The following is a 16,721-nucleotide window of genomic DNA, read 5'->3' as shown; positions in this document are numbered from 1 at the left end:
AAAATGTTTTGTCCTTAATAAATGGTTCTGTTATTGACTGTTTTTACAGTAATCAACAAAAAATAGAGGTGGGGGGGGGCGAAAGTGTAACAAAGAAATGGGCATTTCTGTATTACTGTCACGGACAAACTTTTTGGTTTTCATTTTGGAGATCACAATTCCATTAAAACAGGGGGAGACAATTTAAGAATCCAATGATGACTGTTCAAACTATAAATTTTAGTGATTATATACGGGGGGCGTGCAATAGGTAATGCCCCTGACCCACTTTCAGTTGTCTGATCTAGCTGAAATTTTGCATGTGCAATGAGTTATATCTCTACGGGTTATGTTGCAAATTACAGCTCTGAATTACTTGTGGTTTCTGTTTTACAGGTGTATGAACAGAGTCAGGTGTGAAATGGAGCCTGTTGAATGTCGAGCAGTGATCCGGTTTTTGTATTTGAAAGGACGCACACCACAGGAGACTTGATGAAATGAAAGAAACTTATGGTGATAATGCCCGATCATATTACCTTGTAAAACGCTGGCATCGTGAATTAAAACATGGCCGGAAGTCTGTGAAAACAGCTCCCAGACCTGGTCGCCTCCGTTCTGCCACTGATGAGACATCTGTCCGTCAAGTTGAGGCTGCCATTTTGGAAGATCGGCGCATTACTATTCGCCAAATAGCCCAAGATGTCAAGATTAGTACAGGGTGTGTGGAAACTATCATCCATGACCATTTGCATATGCATAAGGTGTCTGCCAGATGGATTCCCAGGTTGCTCACACCATTCCAGAAGCGAGAACGCGTCGAGTGCTTAAGGATGAATTTGGAGATGTGCCAAGAAGATGAGTCAAAGTTTTTCAAAAGACTGATTACACAGGATGAAACCTGGGTCCATCACTATGATCCAGAAACCAAAGCCCAGTCTATGCAGTTGAACCAGCTGGACTCACCACCTCCAAAGGAGGCAAGGGTGCAGCTCTCTGCTGGTAAGGAAGGTCATGCTCACAGTCTTCTGGGACCAGGACGGAGTAGTGATGACAGATTTCCTGGCAAAGGGTACCACAATTACAGGAGCCTATTATGTTTCGCTTTTGAGGAAATTAAGGGAAGCTATCAAAATCAAGAGGCAGGGCAAGATCAGCAAAGGTACCCTCCTCCTGCAGGACAACGCTCCAGTCCACAACTCGCATGTCGCCAGATCAGAAGCACGGGCATGTGATCATGAAATCCTCCCATCCTCCCTAATCTCCTGACCTTGCACCCTCCGACTTTCACCTCTTCCCAGCCATGAAGTTGTTTTTGAAAGGAAAGCGTTTCCCAGATGATGCAGCCTTGATTTCTGAAGTCACGTCGTGGTTGGAGGATCAACCTGGAGTGTTCTACAAAAATGGTCTCCAGAGCTGCATCAAACGATGGGAGAAATGCATAACTCTGGGTGATTCCTATGTAGGAGAAAGACTAATAACTGTACCAAGTTTCGTTGCTCTACTGCTATGGGAAGTGGGTCAGGGGCATTACTTATTGCACGCCCCTCATATTTTATTTGTTACGAGAATTTCAGAGTGCTTTAGATAGAGTTGACAAATCGATTTTAAAACAAATGTCGTTTAAGCAAAAACAATATTACGTACTTACTTGTTATATCAAAAATAGTAATATATCCAAAAAATCATGAAAATATATCGAATTGCAAAACTGCTGTGTTTTTAGTAAAATAAATCTATCGTTGCTAACAAATATTGCACGCCATGAACAAGTAATTTAAAATATTCGTTCCGAGTTATGCCCCATGTGTGTGAACTCTTCATCGTCTACTTTATGTTTTTAAAAAAAAAAAAAAAAGGGCAGTTTTACCCAATTTTCAGTAAAAATTACTTTTAACTACAAATACCTTTTTACTCGATGAGTTTTCGTAATTTCTGGATATATTACTATTTTCGGTATGCCAATTAAGTATGTAATATTATTTTTGCTTAAAACGACTTTTTTTTTTTTAAAGAAATCGATCTGTCGACTATCTCTTAACAAGCAACAATTTCAGAATGTTGACTTCGTCACGAAAATTAACATCTTTAGAATTTTCCTTATTTTTTATTTTAATTCAATAAATGTTCAAATAATTAATGTTTTATCTCGTGTTATTGTATTGCTGTTGACCTTTGTCGAGATTTTCGAATTCTTGAATTATTTCTCCCGGTTAAAAGAATATTTTAAAACTAAACATTAATCAGAAGTGACTTTTCCAGAGCATCCATCGTCAAGCCCAAATATGAGCTGACAGGATATTGTAAACAAACACGGACAGAACTTGATGCTGTTTGTGGCAATATTGGATTTTCTTGCTCATATGCTCTTATTCCGAATTCGTGGCCGTGGGCTTCCATCAGTGGACTATTTCTCTTGTACTAAACGGCCATAAACAACATTGTTTTTAATTCAGACTGTTCCAAAAATATATAAATGATCGTACACTAAAAATAATAAAATTAAAAAAATCAGATTTTAAATTCAAATGTTGGTGCTTATCCAGTATACGGACCGTGCTGAAATAATATTTAGTTATTTAGAAAGCCATTCTTAATATAGGAGGAAGCTATGTATGCGTAGCTTCCCATGTACTTGCATGTAACAATTTAATAAACAAAACGTATCGTAAAAGTTGTATTTGACATTTTCACTTCATTTTTAGTTTAAAAAATTTTGCCGCAAATTTTAATTAAATATTACAAAAATCAGGATAAGTTACTCGTCTATCCATCTGGATAATTTTATGTTTTAACTTATTTTAAAGCGTTTACTTACTTTGGAAGAAAAGTAGCATCAAGTCTGTTGAGTTAGAATGAAATTTTTTTTTCTTACAGCGATTTGGACTCTCGATAATGGCTCAAAAATCGAAAATTAAACGAAATATTGGTAGAAACTCATCCAATAAACGTCGCCAATCGTGCGAAAATGTCGTGTTCTACAAGTGTTTTGGTTAATTTTCGATTTTTGAGCAATTCTCACGGGTCCAAATAGCTGTAACGAAACCACCATTTCTTTCGTTCCAATTCAACAGACTTGACACTACTTTTGTTTCAAAGTAAACGGATTCTTTGCAATAAATTAAAACACTAAAAATTTATTCATGTAGACAGAAAACTTAGCTTGCCTTTGGTAACATTTATTTGTTGTATATTTATTTTTTCATCCGTTGTTATTTAGTTATCGCTTGATAAAAATGCCAAACCACTTTTAATTCAGGAAGAATTCCTTGACTGTGAACGTAAATTGACCTGGATTATCAAGATGTACATATATACAAAGTTATGTTAGGGTTAGTGTTTGAATATATATACAATTATAGTGTTTAAGCTGACAAATCTAGCTTTATTTCGTTTCTTTTCAGAACATGTTCTTAAACATGTCAAATATTTATTGAAACTGAGATGGCGCAAAACAAGGCGTCTGCAAATCAAACCATTGAACAAGTCAATATGGTGTCAGAATTTTACTCATATTCTCAAGACTTGGTTGTTAAAAATCTTTAAAAAGTAATCCATTTTAAAAAATGTAAAATTTATTATCAACCTTTACGTTATAGAAATCAAAAGAAATATCTATCTATCTATCTACCTACCTATTATATGAAAGGAACTTTGTTTATGTATGTGCGAGTTCGCTTCCTATGGACCCGAAAACGGCTAGTTCAATTTTTATGAAATTTCACACGAAGGTACTTTATGTGCCTGGAAGGGTTCTTAGATAGGCTTCTTATCGAACTGTCTTCGATAAGTATCGATAATCAAAATAATCCAATAAAATAAGGGACAGGCGATTCTGACCAAAGTTACCACCTTACACAGCCTAACATTACAAATGGATGTGAGAAGTCTTATTACCACACAAGCTGAAAGGTTCGACAAATAAAATCGACAGTAGGTTCTTTGATACGACAGGGATGCATTCAAAATGAATGTTTCTGTTTAGAGCACTATTCCACCATGATACTTGACTTTTTTATTTTAAAACTTAAATTCACGCCATTATCACCGCACAAGCAGTATGGTCAGGCATATATTTAGATTTTTATTCAAGCTATTATATATAAAAAAATGTTATAAAATCAACAATAGGTTCTCTACAGTGCAATGTAGATTACAATGTATTGATAACTCAGTCATTGTGGTGAGACATGAAGTTTCCTCCCAGTGCACCACCGTGGGTCCCAACTAGAGCAGGCAATCAATCGATTTGATTGAAAAATGGTCGATTTCACTGATTTCGATGACAACAAAAATATGGGAGCGTGAGACATTTGTTAATTATCATTCAATCCCGGGCAACATCGGGTTTCCCTGCTAATATATATTTCCCCAAAACCTCGGCCTTGATGGAGGGGAGACTAAAACTTGCAGCTATGGTTTCAAATGATCTGAAATAACAGCAAGGGGAGACTTGATTCCAAATATTTCTCATATGTTACATCTTCCCTCTTTTAGAAAATAGAATATGATTATGAATATCTCCAGTATCAAATAATCGTTATACACGGTGAAATTTACTTTATGTATGAAAACCAAAGAAGGGAGATATAACATATGACAAATATTTGAAATCAAGTCTCCCCTTGCTGTTATTTCAGATCATTTGAAAACATAGCAGCAAGTTTTAGTCCCCCCTCCATCAAGGCCAGAGGTTTTGTGGAAAATGTCAAATATTTTGTAATTCATATGCAAAACTACGAAAGTAAATGACTGTGATTGAAATATTTTATGCTTGTAAAAAAGTGCCAAAAATAGGCTCTGGATGATGGATGATCCCCTTAATATGCGACCCTTAAGGGAAAATGTCACCTAACCCACTACACAATTCAGGTCAGATGACAAACGAATGCCTCCTCAAAAAGGAAGAGGTAATACCTAGGACAATGGTCTCATGACAACAGAACAGATACTACACTATCTCTCAACAAAACGGAGGTGGTAATACCTGGGAAGATAGTATCATTGATGAACGAATATATTACACTGCCCCACCTCAAGAAGGGAAAAATACTTTGGAGGGATGATTTCATAAACGACAGAACTGATACTACACTCTAGCCGCCGCGAAAACAAAGGAGGAACTAATACTTGGGAAGATAGTTTCATGCCGAACGAGTGGACGGTATTACATACGACCACCCTTCTGAATTAGCATTGCAAGATAGTATATGGGTACAATAGTATATTACTAGCTGGCAGCCGGCGTTGGCCGTCCAATACGCTTAAACATGATATTCTAATTTATGCTGATTGCGTATGAATTATTATACAATCAATCTCCTATTAATTATTATGTATTATGAGTAGTGTTGGGATGATTAATCGGAATCGGGACTTTTTGGGGTATTGGAATCGGTATTGAAAAACTTTGAGCCTATTTTCCGATGCCAAAACCGATTCTTTAAATTATCCTTTTTTTAATTTGATTTTGGTTTAAGAAACAGCTTCCACTACTGATAGTAATAATAAAATAATAAATATTTACCGATTTAAACTTCCAGTAAGTCTAAAATCTCTGGATACCCCCCCCCCTCACAAGTGTGTTTTTACGTTTGAGAAAATATAGGCACATTTAAGATGTGTTTTCACGATGATCAAGACAAAATAAATTTTTTTATAGTTAAATATTTAGAGACTTATAAAGAATTGGAATTGGTAACTGCATCGGAATCGGGAAAAATTTTGGAATCACCCCATCACTAATCATGAGTAATAATTTGAATTTGAAAAAAAAAAAAAAAAAAATGATAATGTGATAATGTCCTGTATAAATTCCGTCTGCTTGTTTACAATATTATGTCAGTTGATATTTGAGATTGATGATGAATGCCCTGGAAAAGTCACTTCTGATTAATGTTTAGTTTTAAAACATGCGAACGAAGAAATGATTTGCGGCAATTTTAAATGGTACCTTTTCTTTTATCGTAAATTGAAGTCATTAATAAGAAAAAAAATTAAAATTAAATGGGGACGGTACACATGCTCTTAAACAGGGGGATCATTTGATCTGTAATCAAATTCAAACCACGAAGCTATATCTCCAGATTATAAGAAATGCTTTTTTTTTTTTATTATTTTGTAAGAAGAAATGATTTGCTGAAATTTTATTATCTCCCTTGACTGGTTTAATGTAAAATATTTCGCTGGAAAAATTATTCTTTTTTTTTATCTATAAGAGCGAAAAGCTATTTTAAAGATCGTATTTTTCCGACTTTCGATACTTATCGGGTGAATTTCTGTACAAAACATATCTAAAAACACGGCCAGACATATAAATTAGCTTTGTGTTAAATTTGCGAAAAATAGACTCAGCCATTTCGGAACCTGTAAGGAACTTACACACGCAAAGTGATTTTTATATTATATTAGAATCATAGCCCCCTCCCCTTATACGCAAAAGTTTTTTTCAAGTTATTTTTCTAATTTCTATGAGTATCTATCTAATCCTTATGGGGGGGGGTAATAAAAAGGGATGAACCTATTATTATCATCAAAACTTCTACCCCTTCACTGCAATGTTGCATCCCTGTGTCTGTTCCTTACAAGTACTTTAATGGAATGTGCATGAATGACTCATAGCACTTGTTCCCCCCCCCCCGCCTTGACATACATACTCCCGACCAACACGGCAAACAGCAAAATCCCACCCCTTCACTGTTGAGGTCCCTAGATGCCGGAAAGCTTTCTACTCTAATAGTTTCTTTCCTCGAACGGCTAGACTTTGGAATTCCCTACATGCTTCCCGTTTCCTTGACTGTACTGACATGCAGAAGTTTAAATGCAATGTGAATGAATATATTAACTCCCTACAATCCTTTGTTAGACAGGAGCCCAAATAGTAAACCGTTACGAGCAAATAGTAATACGCCTTTCAGATGAGAACGCGTAAAAGAAATTATATATTTTTTTTTACATGGTGGTGACCACTTATCAAAGCCCGGAAGCCACTTGGGGATAAGGGTTATTGCATGTACAGTAATCAATGGGATAGTATCGTAGTAATCATTAGTATTGGAGATTTGATAAAGTGTTTTAAGGGGGCGGTTCATCAGGAATTTGTTTATGTCGGACTTGAAGACATCCAAATTATAGTCAGGTGGGAAACAGGCAAACGGAAGAGAGTTCCACAGGCGTGCAGTTCTAAGAAGCTTTGTTCATGGAATCTACGTTTTGATTTAGGCACAGATAAAGTGGGGAAAATTATTGACAGTGGTTTCAGCTAGACGGGTGTTTATCATGAAAGATTGGCGAGGGGGGGACCAGAGATTGGAGCTCAGACGAGCATTTGTCATGGAAATAACGATAAAACAAACACAGGCTTGCAACGTCTCTTCTGTGGGAGAGAGGTCGTAGAGAAGAGAAAAGCCCCCCCCCCCACTAAGCCACGAAGTCTATTTTGTACTCTGTCAAGGCAGGATAGGCTAGTTTTGGCTCCAGACTTGATGTACGTGTTCTATTTCAGATATATAAGATTTACCTTAATAGTAAACAGTCCTGGATAAGACCTTAAACTATATCCGATGGTGAGGCCCCAGCTTGCAGGCCTTAGGGAATGTGGAGCCACCCTTTAACTGCCATTGCTCTCAGGTCCACTCTGACCCGGAGTGTTAGTACCTGTTAGGGTCCCAACTATGGGTTAAATAGAATACGACTTAAAAAAATAAATACACTATATTAAAAAATCGTTCTTCAAAATCACCAGATTTGGCATTAAATAACCTGAAAAGGGTTGATATGCCGTAAAACAAAACCAACCAACCAACCAACCTTAATAGTAAGGAACGTAATTTCAGCTGAGACGTAAAGTCTTAAAATGATTCTTTACGTTAACAGGAGCCCAACTTTTGATAATTCCCTGAAAACTAAAATTTTCAGATTCAAATTCATGCATTTGTTCGAAAAAGTCACGTCCTATAAAAAAACAAAACAAAACAAAACAAACAAAACAAAACAAACAAAACAAAAACAAAACAAACAAACAAACAAAAACTGCCGCACACAACTAACAATCCGATTCTTCATTTTTTTTTTTATTTTTTATTTTCGTACTTATGAAGAATAAAGATTGTGCCGAAATAAACGTTGTTATTTAGAAACCCATTCTTAATATTGGCAGGAGAAAGCGTTTCTATAGTTATTTTGTACTTTCACCTAACAATTTAAAAACAAAAAGATACCGTAATAATTGAACTCAAAAGTAATGCTTCCTATTTTTTTTTTATTCCGTCCAAATGGATCAGATGGGATTGCAAATTGTGTTGTTATGATTACTTAACTTATGCATTCATGACCTGAAAGTCGTCTTTCTGTTGCAGATATTGATGGTATGGGACTAAGAAAGCAACTCCTGTCATCAACGTGCGTCAGAAGCAGAGATGTATAATTAAATTCCTGATAGAAGTGCATTGAGCATGGTGGTTACTAGGTAAAAAAAAAAAATGGAGCACAAAGGCTCGCTCGTTTTAATGGTATAACTTCTGTCTTCGTAGCTCTTCAACTTTTTATTTAAAAAATAGGAGGCTTTATTTTTGGAACGACCCTTGTAACTTAAAAATTTCTATCAAAAAGTATCAGTTCTTATTCCATAAAAGTACCTTTTTATTCAACTCGAGACAATTATTAAACACTATTCGTAGAAAAAGCCTGAATCTGCTCTTGGCCCGCCAGCCAGCAGAACGGTCGACGAAACTTAAAACCAAATTAAACTAAAACAGATTTTATATAACTACTTCATTTAATCATTACATATTAATCGCCATATATATTTTATAACTTACTACTATATATATGTATGAGAGAGAGAGAGAGAGAGAGAGAGAGAGAGAGAGAGAGAGGGGGGGGAGGGATTGAAGATTGTAAAAATATATTTTACATTAATTCATTGTTCGACGGGATACTACAAAAGGTATATTGAAATTCCTTAATCCGCGGAGTTTCAAAGAAATACGTTCTTTTCATCAGAGGAAAGATATTAACAAATAAATATCATAGTGAAGTTATGAATTTGCTGGTACTGGTATAAATTGAAACAGAAAACTAGTCATAAACGCAAAAAAAAGTGGGGGGGGTGCAAAGATTTATAGAATAGCGGAAAACTGTAAGAAATCAGAGGACCCATTAAAAGTGAAGGATTAAAAAAAAAAAAAACAGATGAAAAGATATGGAAAGATCCCTATTATCAATACGTAAAGATGATAGAAGATAATGTTCCCATGGGAAAAATCCGAAATTATGCTGTTGACATGTCGAATGAAGTTTATATATATTAGTGTTGGGTCGATTAATTGGAATCGTATTCGGGAATCGAAAAAAAAAAAAAAAATCGGAAACATTTGTGCCTATTTTCCGATGCCAACAACTAAAATCGATAGATCATTCCTCATAAATGTGTATCTTTAGGTTTTAGAAAATATATGCATATTTAACATGTGTTTTTATCGTAATCGATAACAACTTTATAGTTAAATATGTAGAGATTTAGAAAGAATCGAAAATTATATCGGAATCGGGAATTTAATACGGAATCGGTAAAAATACTGGAATCGTCCCGTCCCTTCTTTATATAAGATGAAACGCAATATAAAGTAGGTTCTATTTGACAATGGTGATCGTTAAAATATCTCGCCCATTTTCTTTGCTTTTCGTACGAACTTCGAAGAAAATTAACTTTGTCTTCAATTGCGTTTGTAGTCCTGGAATAAGATTTTCTTTTTAAACTTTTTGAAAATCTGCCTATAATTTAGTGTTTTTATCACTGGCCGCCATCCCCTCACATTTTTTAAACAAAAAAATATTTTTACTTATATATATATATATATATATATATATACACACACACACTCTCAACACATTTTTTTTTACACCAAAATAAACTTTTTTTAAAAAATTTTTTTTTAATTTTTTACACACAAAACATTTTTTAACGAATTTAAAACAAACATCTTATTAAAACATAAATCGTAACAATAGACATTTTTAAAAAATAGCTTTCAGCAATAATTTTTTTTAAAAAGTTCAAATTTATGCACTTTTAAAAGGAAAGTATAAATTTATTTCACAACCAGAAATAGAAATTGATAGCAACACTGAACATTATTCGAAATATGCTCGAAAACAATAGGGGAGATATTTCAACTGACTTTTGACCATGAAACAGGGATATTTTAAATTCCACATTCTTGGAGAAAGTACATTTCAATTTGCTCTCGCGTAATTCCATCAAAAAGAGTATAATTTTAAGGCACAATTCAAAAGATTTTGAAACTAAATAACATTAAAATAAATTTTACAATAAATAAGTGAAATACCGGACGTTCTTTAAAACAAATAAATAGTAAAAACAATTGAACAATTTTCAAAAGTATATAATTTTTAAATTCGCTATAACTTAGCTCCCGTGCCCCCCCCCCGAGAAATCCATCGTGCCTACCCTTAGTTTATGAGGAGAATTGAACCACAATACTAAATCTTTGCACACAGACTTCAAATCTAGGTAGAAACTATTTTTCTATCTGTCAATTTAAAAGATTCAAAATCACTTTCGAATTTCCGACGCCCAAGATCTCTCGTCATATATATATATATATATATATATATATATGACTACTTCATTTAACCACATAAATTAATATACGAAAGTATAGATCTATGCGTAAACTGTAAGTATTTACTTCAACAGTGCTCAATACGTAGGTAGAGCTAGATAGTAAGTTATAAAATATATATGGCGATCAAGCTACACAGAATATTCCGCGTTTCATCCACGCTAGGATTCATCAGCCTGATGAATCCTGGCGTGGATGAAACGCGGAATATTCTGTGTAGCTTAATCGCCATATATATATATATATATATATATATATATATATATATATATATATAGTAATACCAGAAGTTAATCCGCTCTGCTGACTTGACGAAGCAAGATCTCTACAGAAATGTCTGTACATACGCAGCCAATAATGTTTGTGTATACTATTTGTTGCTATCAATCCATTCTTTGATGTCCTGATTTTGTTAAAACAATATATGAAAGCTCAATTAGAAAATATGGTAATTTTGAAGCTTACAATTTAAGTCATCTCATTTTGACTTAAAATTTATTAACATATGAACGGTTACCGAATTAGCAATTATATAAACCCAATAAAATTCTGAATACTATATATATATATATATATATATATGTGTGTGTGAGTGTGTAACATGTCCGACAAAATACATATGTACACAACTATAACATTTTAAAGTAATTATGAAGTCTTTTAATTAGCGGATCAATTGATAATTTTTAAGACTCGCTCTTGATTACAAACAGGTGTTCTTTCCATCTTAAAGAAATCTAGCTAACGGATTTAGGGTTCGTGGTAGAGTTGAAGTAGACGTGTTTCATTTGTGTTTCAGTGCAAAAATCATTCTCGGGACACTAAAAAAAAAAAAACATCAATAAACAAAATTTGACACGAGATGGGAGTGATTCTATAAAATTGGCTGACATTTCTGGTTTTAACGAAAGTCGAGTATTATGGTTCAACTGTGCTGCTAAACTAAAGATAACAGCATTTCACAGTTGAGCCACTATTATAGAAAAGAACCGCTTAATCTAGAGCATTCCAACGAATTAAATAAAAACAAAAAACAAACATTAGAAACATCTTTTCGTCCGCGAATAAAACATTTGAAAAAGAGTGGGGGAAAAAGGGTGTCTTACATCAGAGAAACTCCTTTGTACCCGTTTGTGGTGACGCACTTTGCGTACAAGTTTGTCAGCATTTGATTTTGAAGCCATTTTTTCGGTTCGCAATTTGTTATAGACGAGCTGGTCTGACGGCGGCGGCGGCACCACAGAAATGCAAGAGGAATTGTCAATATGTAATCCAACCATGAAGATGGTGTCGTCTTTTATTGGAGCGAAATTGGCGAAGAAATGGACTCAGAAGGTTTTGGCAAGAGACAGTTCCGTCACGAAGACATGATGATTGGAGATCGATTTGGAACTTCCGGGTGATGAGGAAAAAACGAACAGACCTTCGTGTGATGGTGATGATGACGACGAAGCCATGCGATTCAAAAGCACGTTGCAAGCAGAGTCTGTTAGAGCTGTGTGAACATATGACCAACTCTTCTCAAATGTGGTGGAGGAAGGGTGTGTGTGTGTGTGTGTGTGTGTGTGTGTGAGTGAGTGAGTGAGAGAGAGAGAGAGAGAGAGAGAGAAAACGTGCGATTGTCTTTGGGGAGCTTCTTTTTTCTTTTCGCTTGTGTAGAAATTGTTAAGTCTGCGAGAAGTTAATTCAACTTCTTTTATTTCTAATGATGGATTTACAAGAATATGTGAATAAGAAATGGAAAAGATTGACTCGTCCGAAGGGACGAGCGACGCGAATGCATTGTTGGCAAAAAAGGATGGAGAGGGAATATAATATGAATCTACACAAATGCATTTGCTATTTCGAATGATGGAATGGAATCAAAATTGTGATGAGGAGATGGAATGAAGGAAGAGGGCAGGCCGAGAAGAGTAGATAAAATGCATGTAATTTTCAGACAGTGCGTGTGCATGCATGTGTGTGTGTGTGTATGTACATGTGAGTGCGTATGTATACTTATGTGTGTGCGTATATATATATATATATATATATATATATATATATATATATATATATATATATTTATATGATAGGCAGTCAGATTGTTGATTAGTGTGTGCGAGAGAGAGAAATGGGTATGGTATAGGTATGGTGTTAGCCACAAAAATGGACAGTGTGTGGATATGAAGCTTATTCAGGGAGAGTTACCTCCAGGGGCAATATTGGGAGTGGGAGAAAAACGAGTAAAACCACAAAAAGAAGAAAAAGGACACGTGGAGTGGAAAGGAGGAGGGGGGGGACTGATAAGTAAAAGTACAACCAACAAAAGAAAGCGGGGATGGAAGGGTCCGCGGTTGATGTATATCTACCGAAAGAAAGGCTTATTATCCCGGCACATGAAGGTCCCCTGTGGTGTTCTAATGATTTCTAATAATCACAGGGTCCGAACTGTAGGTAAATCCGCTGGGCTTAGGCTTTTTTTATAGCAACAACATGATGGTGCGGCTAATAACAATGAAGGATGACAGATTCTAAAATGAATCTGTCATGAAATCCGAGAGAGAGAGAGAGAGAGAGAGAGAGAGAGAGAGAGAGAGAGAGAGAGAGAGAGAGAGAGAGAGACAAAAAAAAAAAAAAGAAATAAATAAAATTAAAAAAAATAAATAAATAAACACTGCCTTGTCTGCTCCTGCTCCAGTGAGTGGAAATAGTTGATTTGAGAAGAGTCTCTCAAGGAGAGATGACAGCAGGGCAGCCGCCGCCACCAGATAGAAGCAGGAGCAGCAACAACGACCCCTCTCTCTCTCAAGTTGTCGGTGAAGGTGGTGGAGTAGGGAGGAGAAAGGGGAGGGGGCAGGTGGTTTTTGTTGTTGTGATTCGAAATGTCTCATCACGTCACCAGGACTGCAACAATATGGTTGCTAGTGACAACCTTTGAAGGCGGTAACATTCCGACTTAGACGCGTGCCGGTTCGACAACCATTTCTACAGATAAGCAGGCGCACAGACAACAGAATATTATCAGCTAAATGTACTCACCAGGAGTTCTCACACGAGCCAGCCACTAACAATGCTCGTGCGTAACGACGGGGAAAACAAACAGGCGATGTTGCATGGAGTCTGAGTGACAGTAAATCTCCCTACATTTCCAGCAATCCCGGCTTCTTTCGAACACGGTTACAAATAACTTTAGGTTTTCGCAACAGCCGTTTACTACTGAATTCTCGTCGATAACAACAGTCGGTTTTCTCTGAAATTTGAATAGGAATATTTCACACGCAAATTTCTCCGTGTTCTTCAAGTAGAGGTCTGAACGATGAATTCTATCTTCCCGGACTCTTCATGACCACTTTCCCCAGATGTCCAGCACCCCCCCTGCTACTTTCAATCACTGTTGCAAATCACTTTGCCTTCTCGCAGCAACCGTTTACCATTAAACCCTCATTAATAACCGTTGCTGTCTCTAGAATATTATTATTATTATTTGCTCACTAGGAGTTCTTACAGGTCATCAGATATTACTCACTGATAATAACCGGTGGTGTTCCCTGGAGTCCGATTGACAAGAAGTATCTCAAGATTTTCAGTACTCTCCATCTCTTTCGATAACCTTTACAAATAACTTTGTAATGTCGCAACAGTCGTTTACTATTGATTCCTCGATGACAACAACCATTGGTCTGCACTGGGATCTGGGTAGCAATAAACTGCCCCAAGATCTCAATCCTCTCCACACTGTTCCAGTGGAGGTCTGATTAGTGCTCTTCCTTCTCGGTCTTTGCATCCTCCTTGATCCTTCACAGCTATTTTGGTGTGGTATCAGCAGAGACTGGTGCCTTTATTTTAAATTTATATACATTTTTTTTAAATTCATTTATTTTTATATTTAGTAGTTAAAAAAGATATCATGATGATCATCAAATACGAAATAATGGGACGCTATTTATAGTTTGCATTTCCATTCTTGATGAAGTTGTTTTTAAACATCAGTTTAGATTCGTCCACACACCTCGATCAGATGCACCGTATGTCCGCCCGCCACGCTTAAGTTTGAAATAGCAAATAGCGGCTGGTAATGTTTAAAGATCGCAATTAAAGAACACAAGAAAATTCAATATAGACATTACAAAATGGTTTTGTGTCGTTTTTTTTTTTAATTTATTTTTTAAATAGTATTAATTTGTATTATTTGAATTCTTCGGACGACTGTTCTCATATTGAGTGTCATTTTCACAAGGTTTCGATCGATGCAACCTCCGACCTTCTTCATGTATATCTTGTCGAACTCGGGAATGTTTCTGTCGAACTCTGAAATTTGGACAGAATTTCGAACGGAACCTTTTATTTATTTCAAGAGGATAGCATGCTCTTGTTCCGTCAACCATGACTGGATAGAAGTCCTAAATAATTCGCAATTGTATTTTTCGGTCGCCCACACTGCGGATTGAACTTTCAACCTTCAGGAGAAGGTCACTTTTACAATTGATTTTTCCAAGTATTTTAATCACTGCAGTGCACCACAGGTCCTTGCGTTCGAAATTCCGTCCAAATTCTCTAGTCCGACAGAAACATTCCCGAATTCGGCAAGATTCACCTGAATAAGGTCTGAGGCTACATCGAGCGAAACGTTATGAAAATAACACTCAAGATGAGAACAGTAGTCTGATGAATCCAAATAATACGAATAACCAATTCTTATTTAAAAAAAAAAAAAAAATCACAAACGTAATATTATTAATTTATATTATTAAATGGGGAATTATTTAGAGTGAAAATTCGAGTTTCGTTTTTAGATAAACACGACACCAGGTCAAAGTCGGTGGCCATTTTGTTTTGATTTAGCAAATTCACATAATACTTACACATTGCAAGCGTGCTTTTCTCATGTTTACATGCATAGTACCAAGTAGATTTTAAATAAAAATGTCTAATTCAGCAGCAACAACATAAAAAATGTCTAATTCAACAAAAACAACATAAAAACAATTTTAATATATGTACCTATATTATTTTTCGCGTCCTTCTTCTGACCCCGACTTTTAAACATTACCTTGCATCTTTAGATAAGTCCACGCACCCCTAAAAGAGGCTGCCTATATAACGGTCACGCTCATGTTTGAATTTAAGTGTACTATAAACAAACATCGTGTTCAAATTTCTGTCGAGACAGTTCCGCTTCCATAAATCTGGCCCCTATCACAGTAGTTCCTTACGCTTCAGTGGCAATACTCTTTGGTTAGTGGCGAACGAATGCATTAAAAAAAAATGCACTTTTATTGCTAAACGCGCGCAAACCAAATAGCCCCCCCCCCCCTGCTCAAAGAGAAATAAAATTTTCTGGAAGGAAACGATTGGAAGAATAATTTATTTAAAATTCAATTAGTTTGTTTGTGCGTGAAGTAGAGAGAAAGAAAATCGTCTTTAACGTTGTCCATCGGCTAAAAAGAAAAAAAAGGGGGGGGGAAAAAAAGAAAAAAAAGGGGGGGAAAAAAAAAGAAAAAAAAGGGGGGGGAAAAAAAAGAAAAAAAAGGGGGGGGAAAAAAGAAAAAAAAAGGAAAAAAAAAGGCTTCTTTGAAAAGTGCACTTTTAAATAAAATGGGAAGCATTGTTTATGGCATATCGTCAGATGAAAAACAAAACGATCAATATTTGTTTTCGTCTTTTTAATGTGAAGAAACAAAAACTGGGCCTTTTGTAGGCAGGTGATATATACACGATATATATATATATACGAATACATTCGAAAGAACAAGGTTCTGGAAACGGGGGTGGGGAAGAAAACAAAAGATTTTTATATATATATATATATATATATATATATATCACACACACAGAGCATAATCACGTTGACACACCGGTTCCCGCTAGATCACCAAAGTTAAGCAACGAAGCAACGTTGAACCTGGTCAGTAAATAAATGGGTGACTATTTGGGGTTCCCAGATGCTGTATGCGCTCTCCGCTTATCTCGGCATTGTTTCCAGTAGTCTTGGACTTCTTGCCACTGGACCCGAACAGTGCCGATTCAGGAAAGGTGTGGTTAGAGATTACGCAACCCTTGCCTCACAATTACACGCGCGCACATTCAACTCGAAAAACATACAGTGTTTACTGATGT

At 35.8% G+C, this 16,721-nt stretch overlaps 1 protein-coding gene across 3 annotated transcripts in view; it reads right to left on the bottom strand.

Annotated features, from left to right (window-relative positions):
- The window catches only part of LOC145241354 (cGMP-inhibited 3',5'-cyclic phosphodiesterase 3A-like), a 436,871-nt gene that overhangs the window by 124,734 nt on the left and 295,416 nt on the right, over nt 1-16,721 (bottom strand). The window contains exon 1 of one of the 3 annotated variants that reach the window (XM_080104225.1): nt 11,729-12,395. The exons of the other annotated variants lie outside the window; for them this stretch is intronic. Within the exon in view, the coding sequence (XP_079960351.1) occupies nt 11,729-11,902 (174 nt within the window). The 5' untranslated portion in view covers nt 11,903-12,395. Of the gene's footprint in view, nt 1-11,728; nt 12,396-16,721 lie in introns of those variants that run through there. 3 annotated transcript variants of the gene reach the window in all.

The sequence above is a fragment of the Euprymna scolopes genome, chromosome 20 (assembly GCF_053919585.1).
Source record: "Euprymna scolopes isolate OS-2025 chromosome 20, ASM5391958v1, whole genome shotgun sequence".
Taxonomy (NCBI): Eukaryota; Metazoa; Mollusca; class Cephalopoda; order Sepiida; family Sepiolidae; genus Euprymna; species Euprymna scolopes.
The sequence above is the reverse complement of the archived record's forward strand: the minus strand, read 5'-3'. Positions and strand labels throughout refer to the sequence as shown.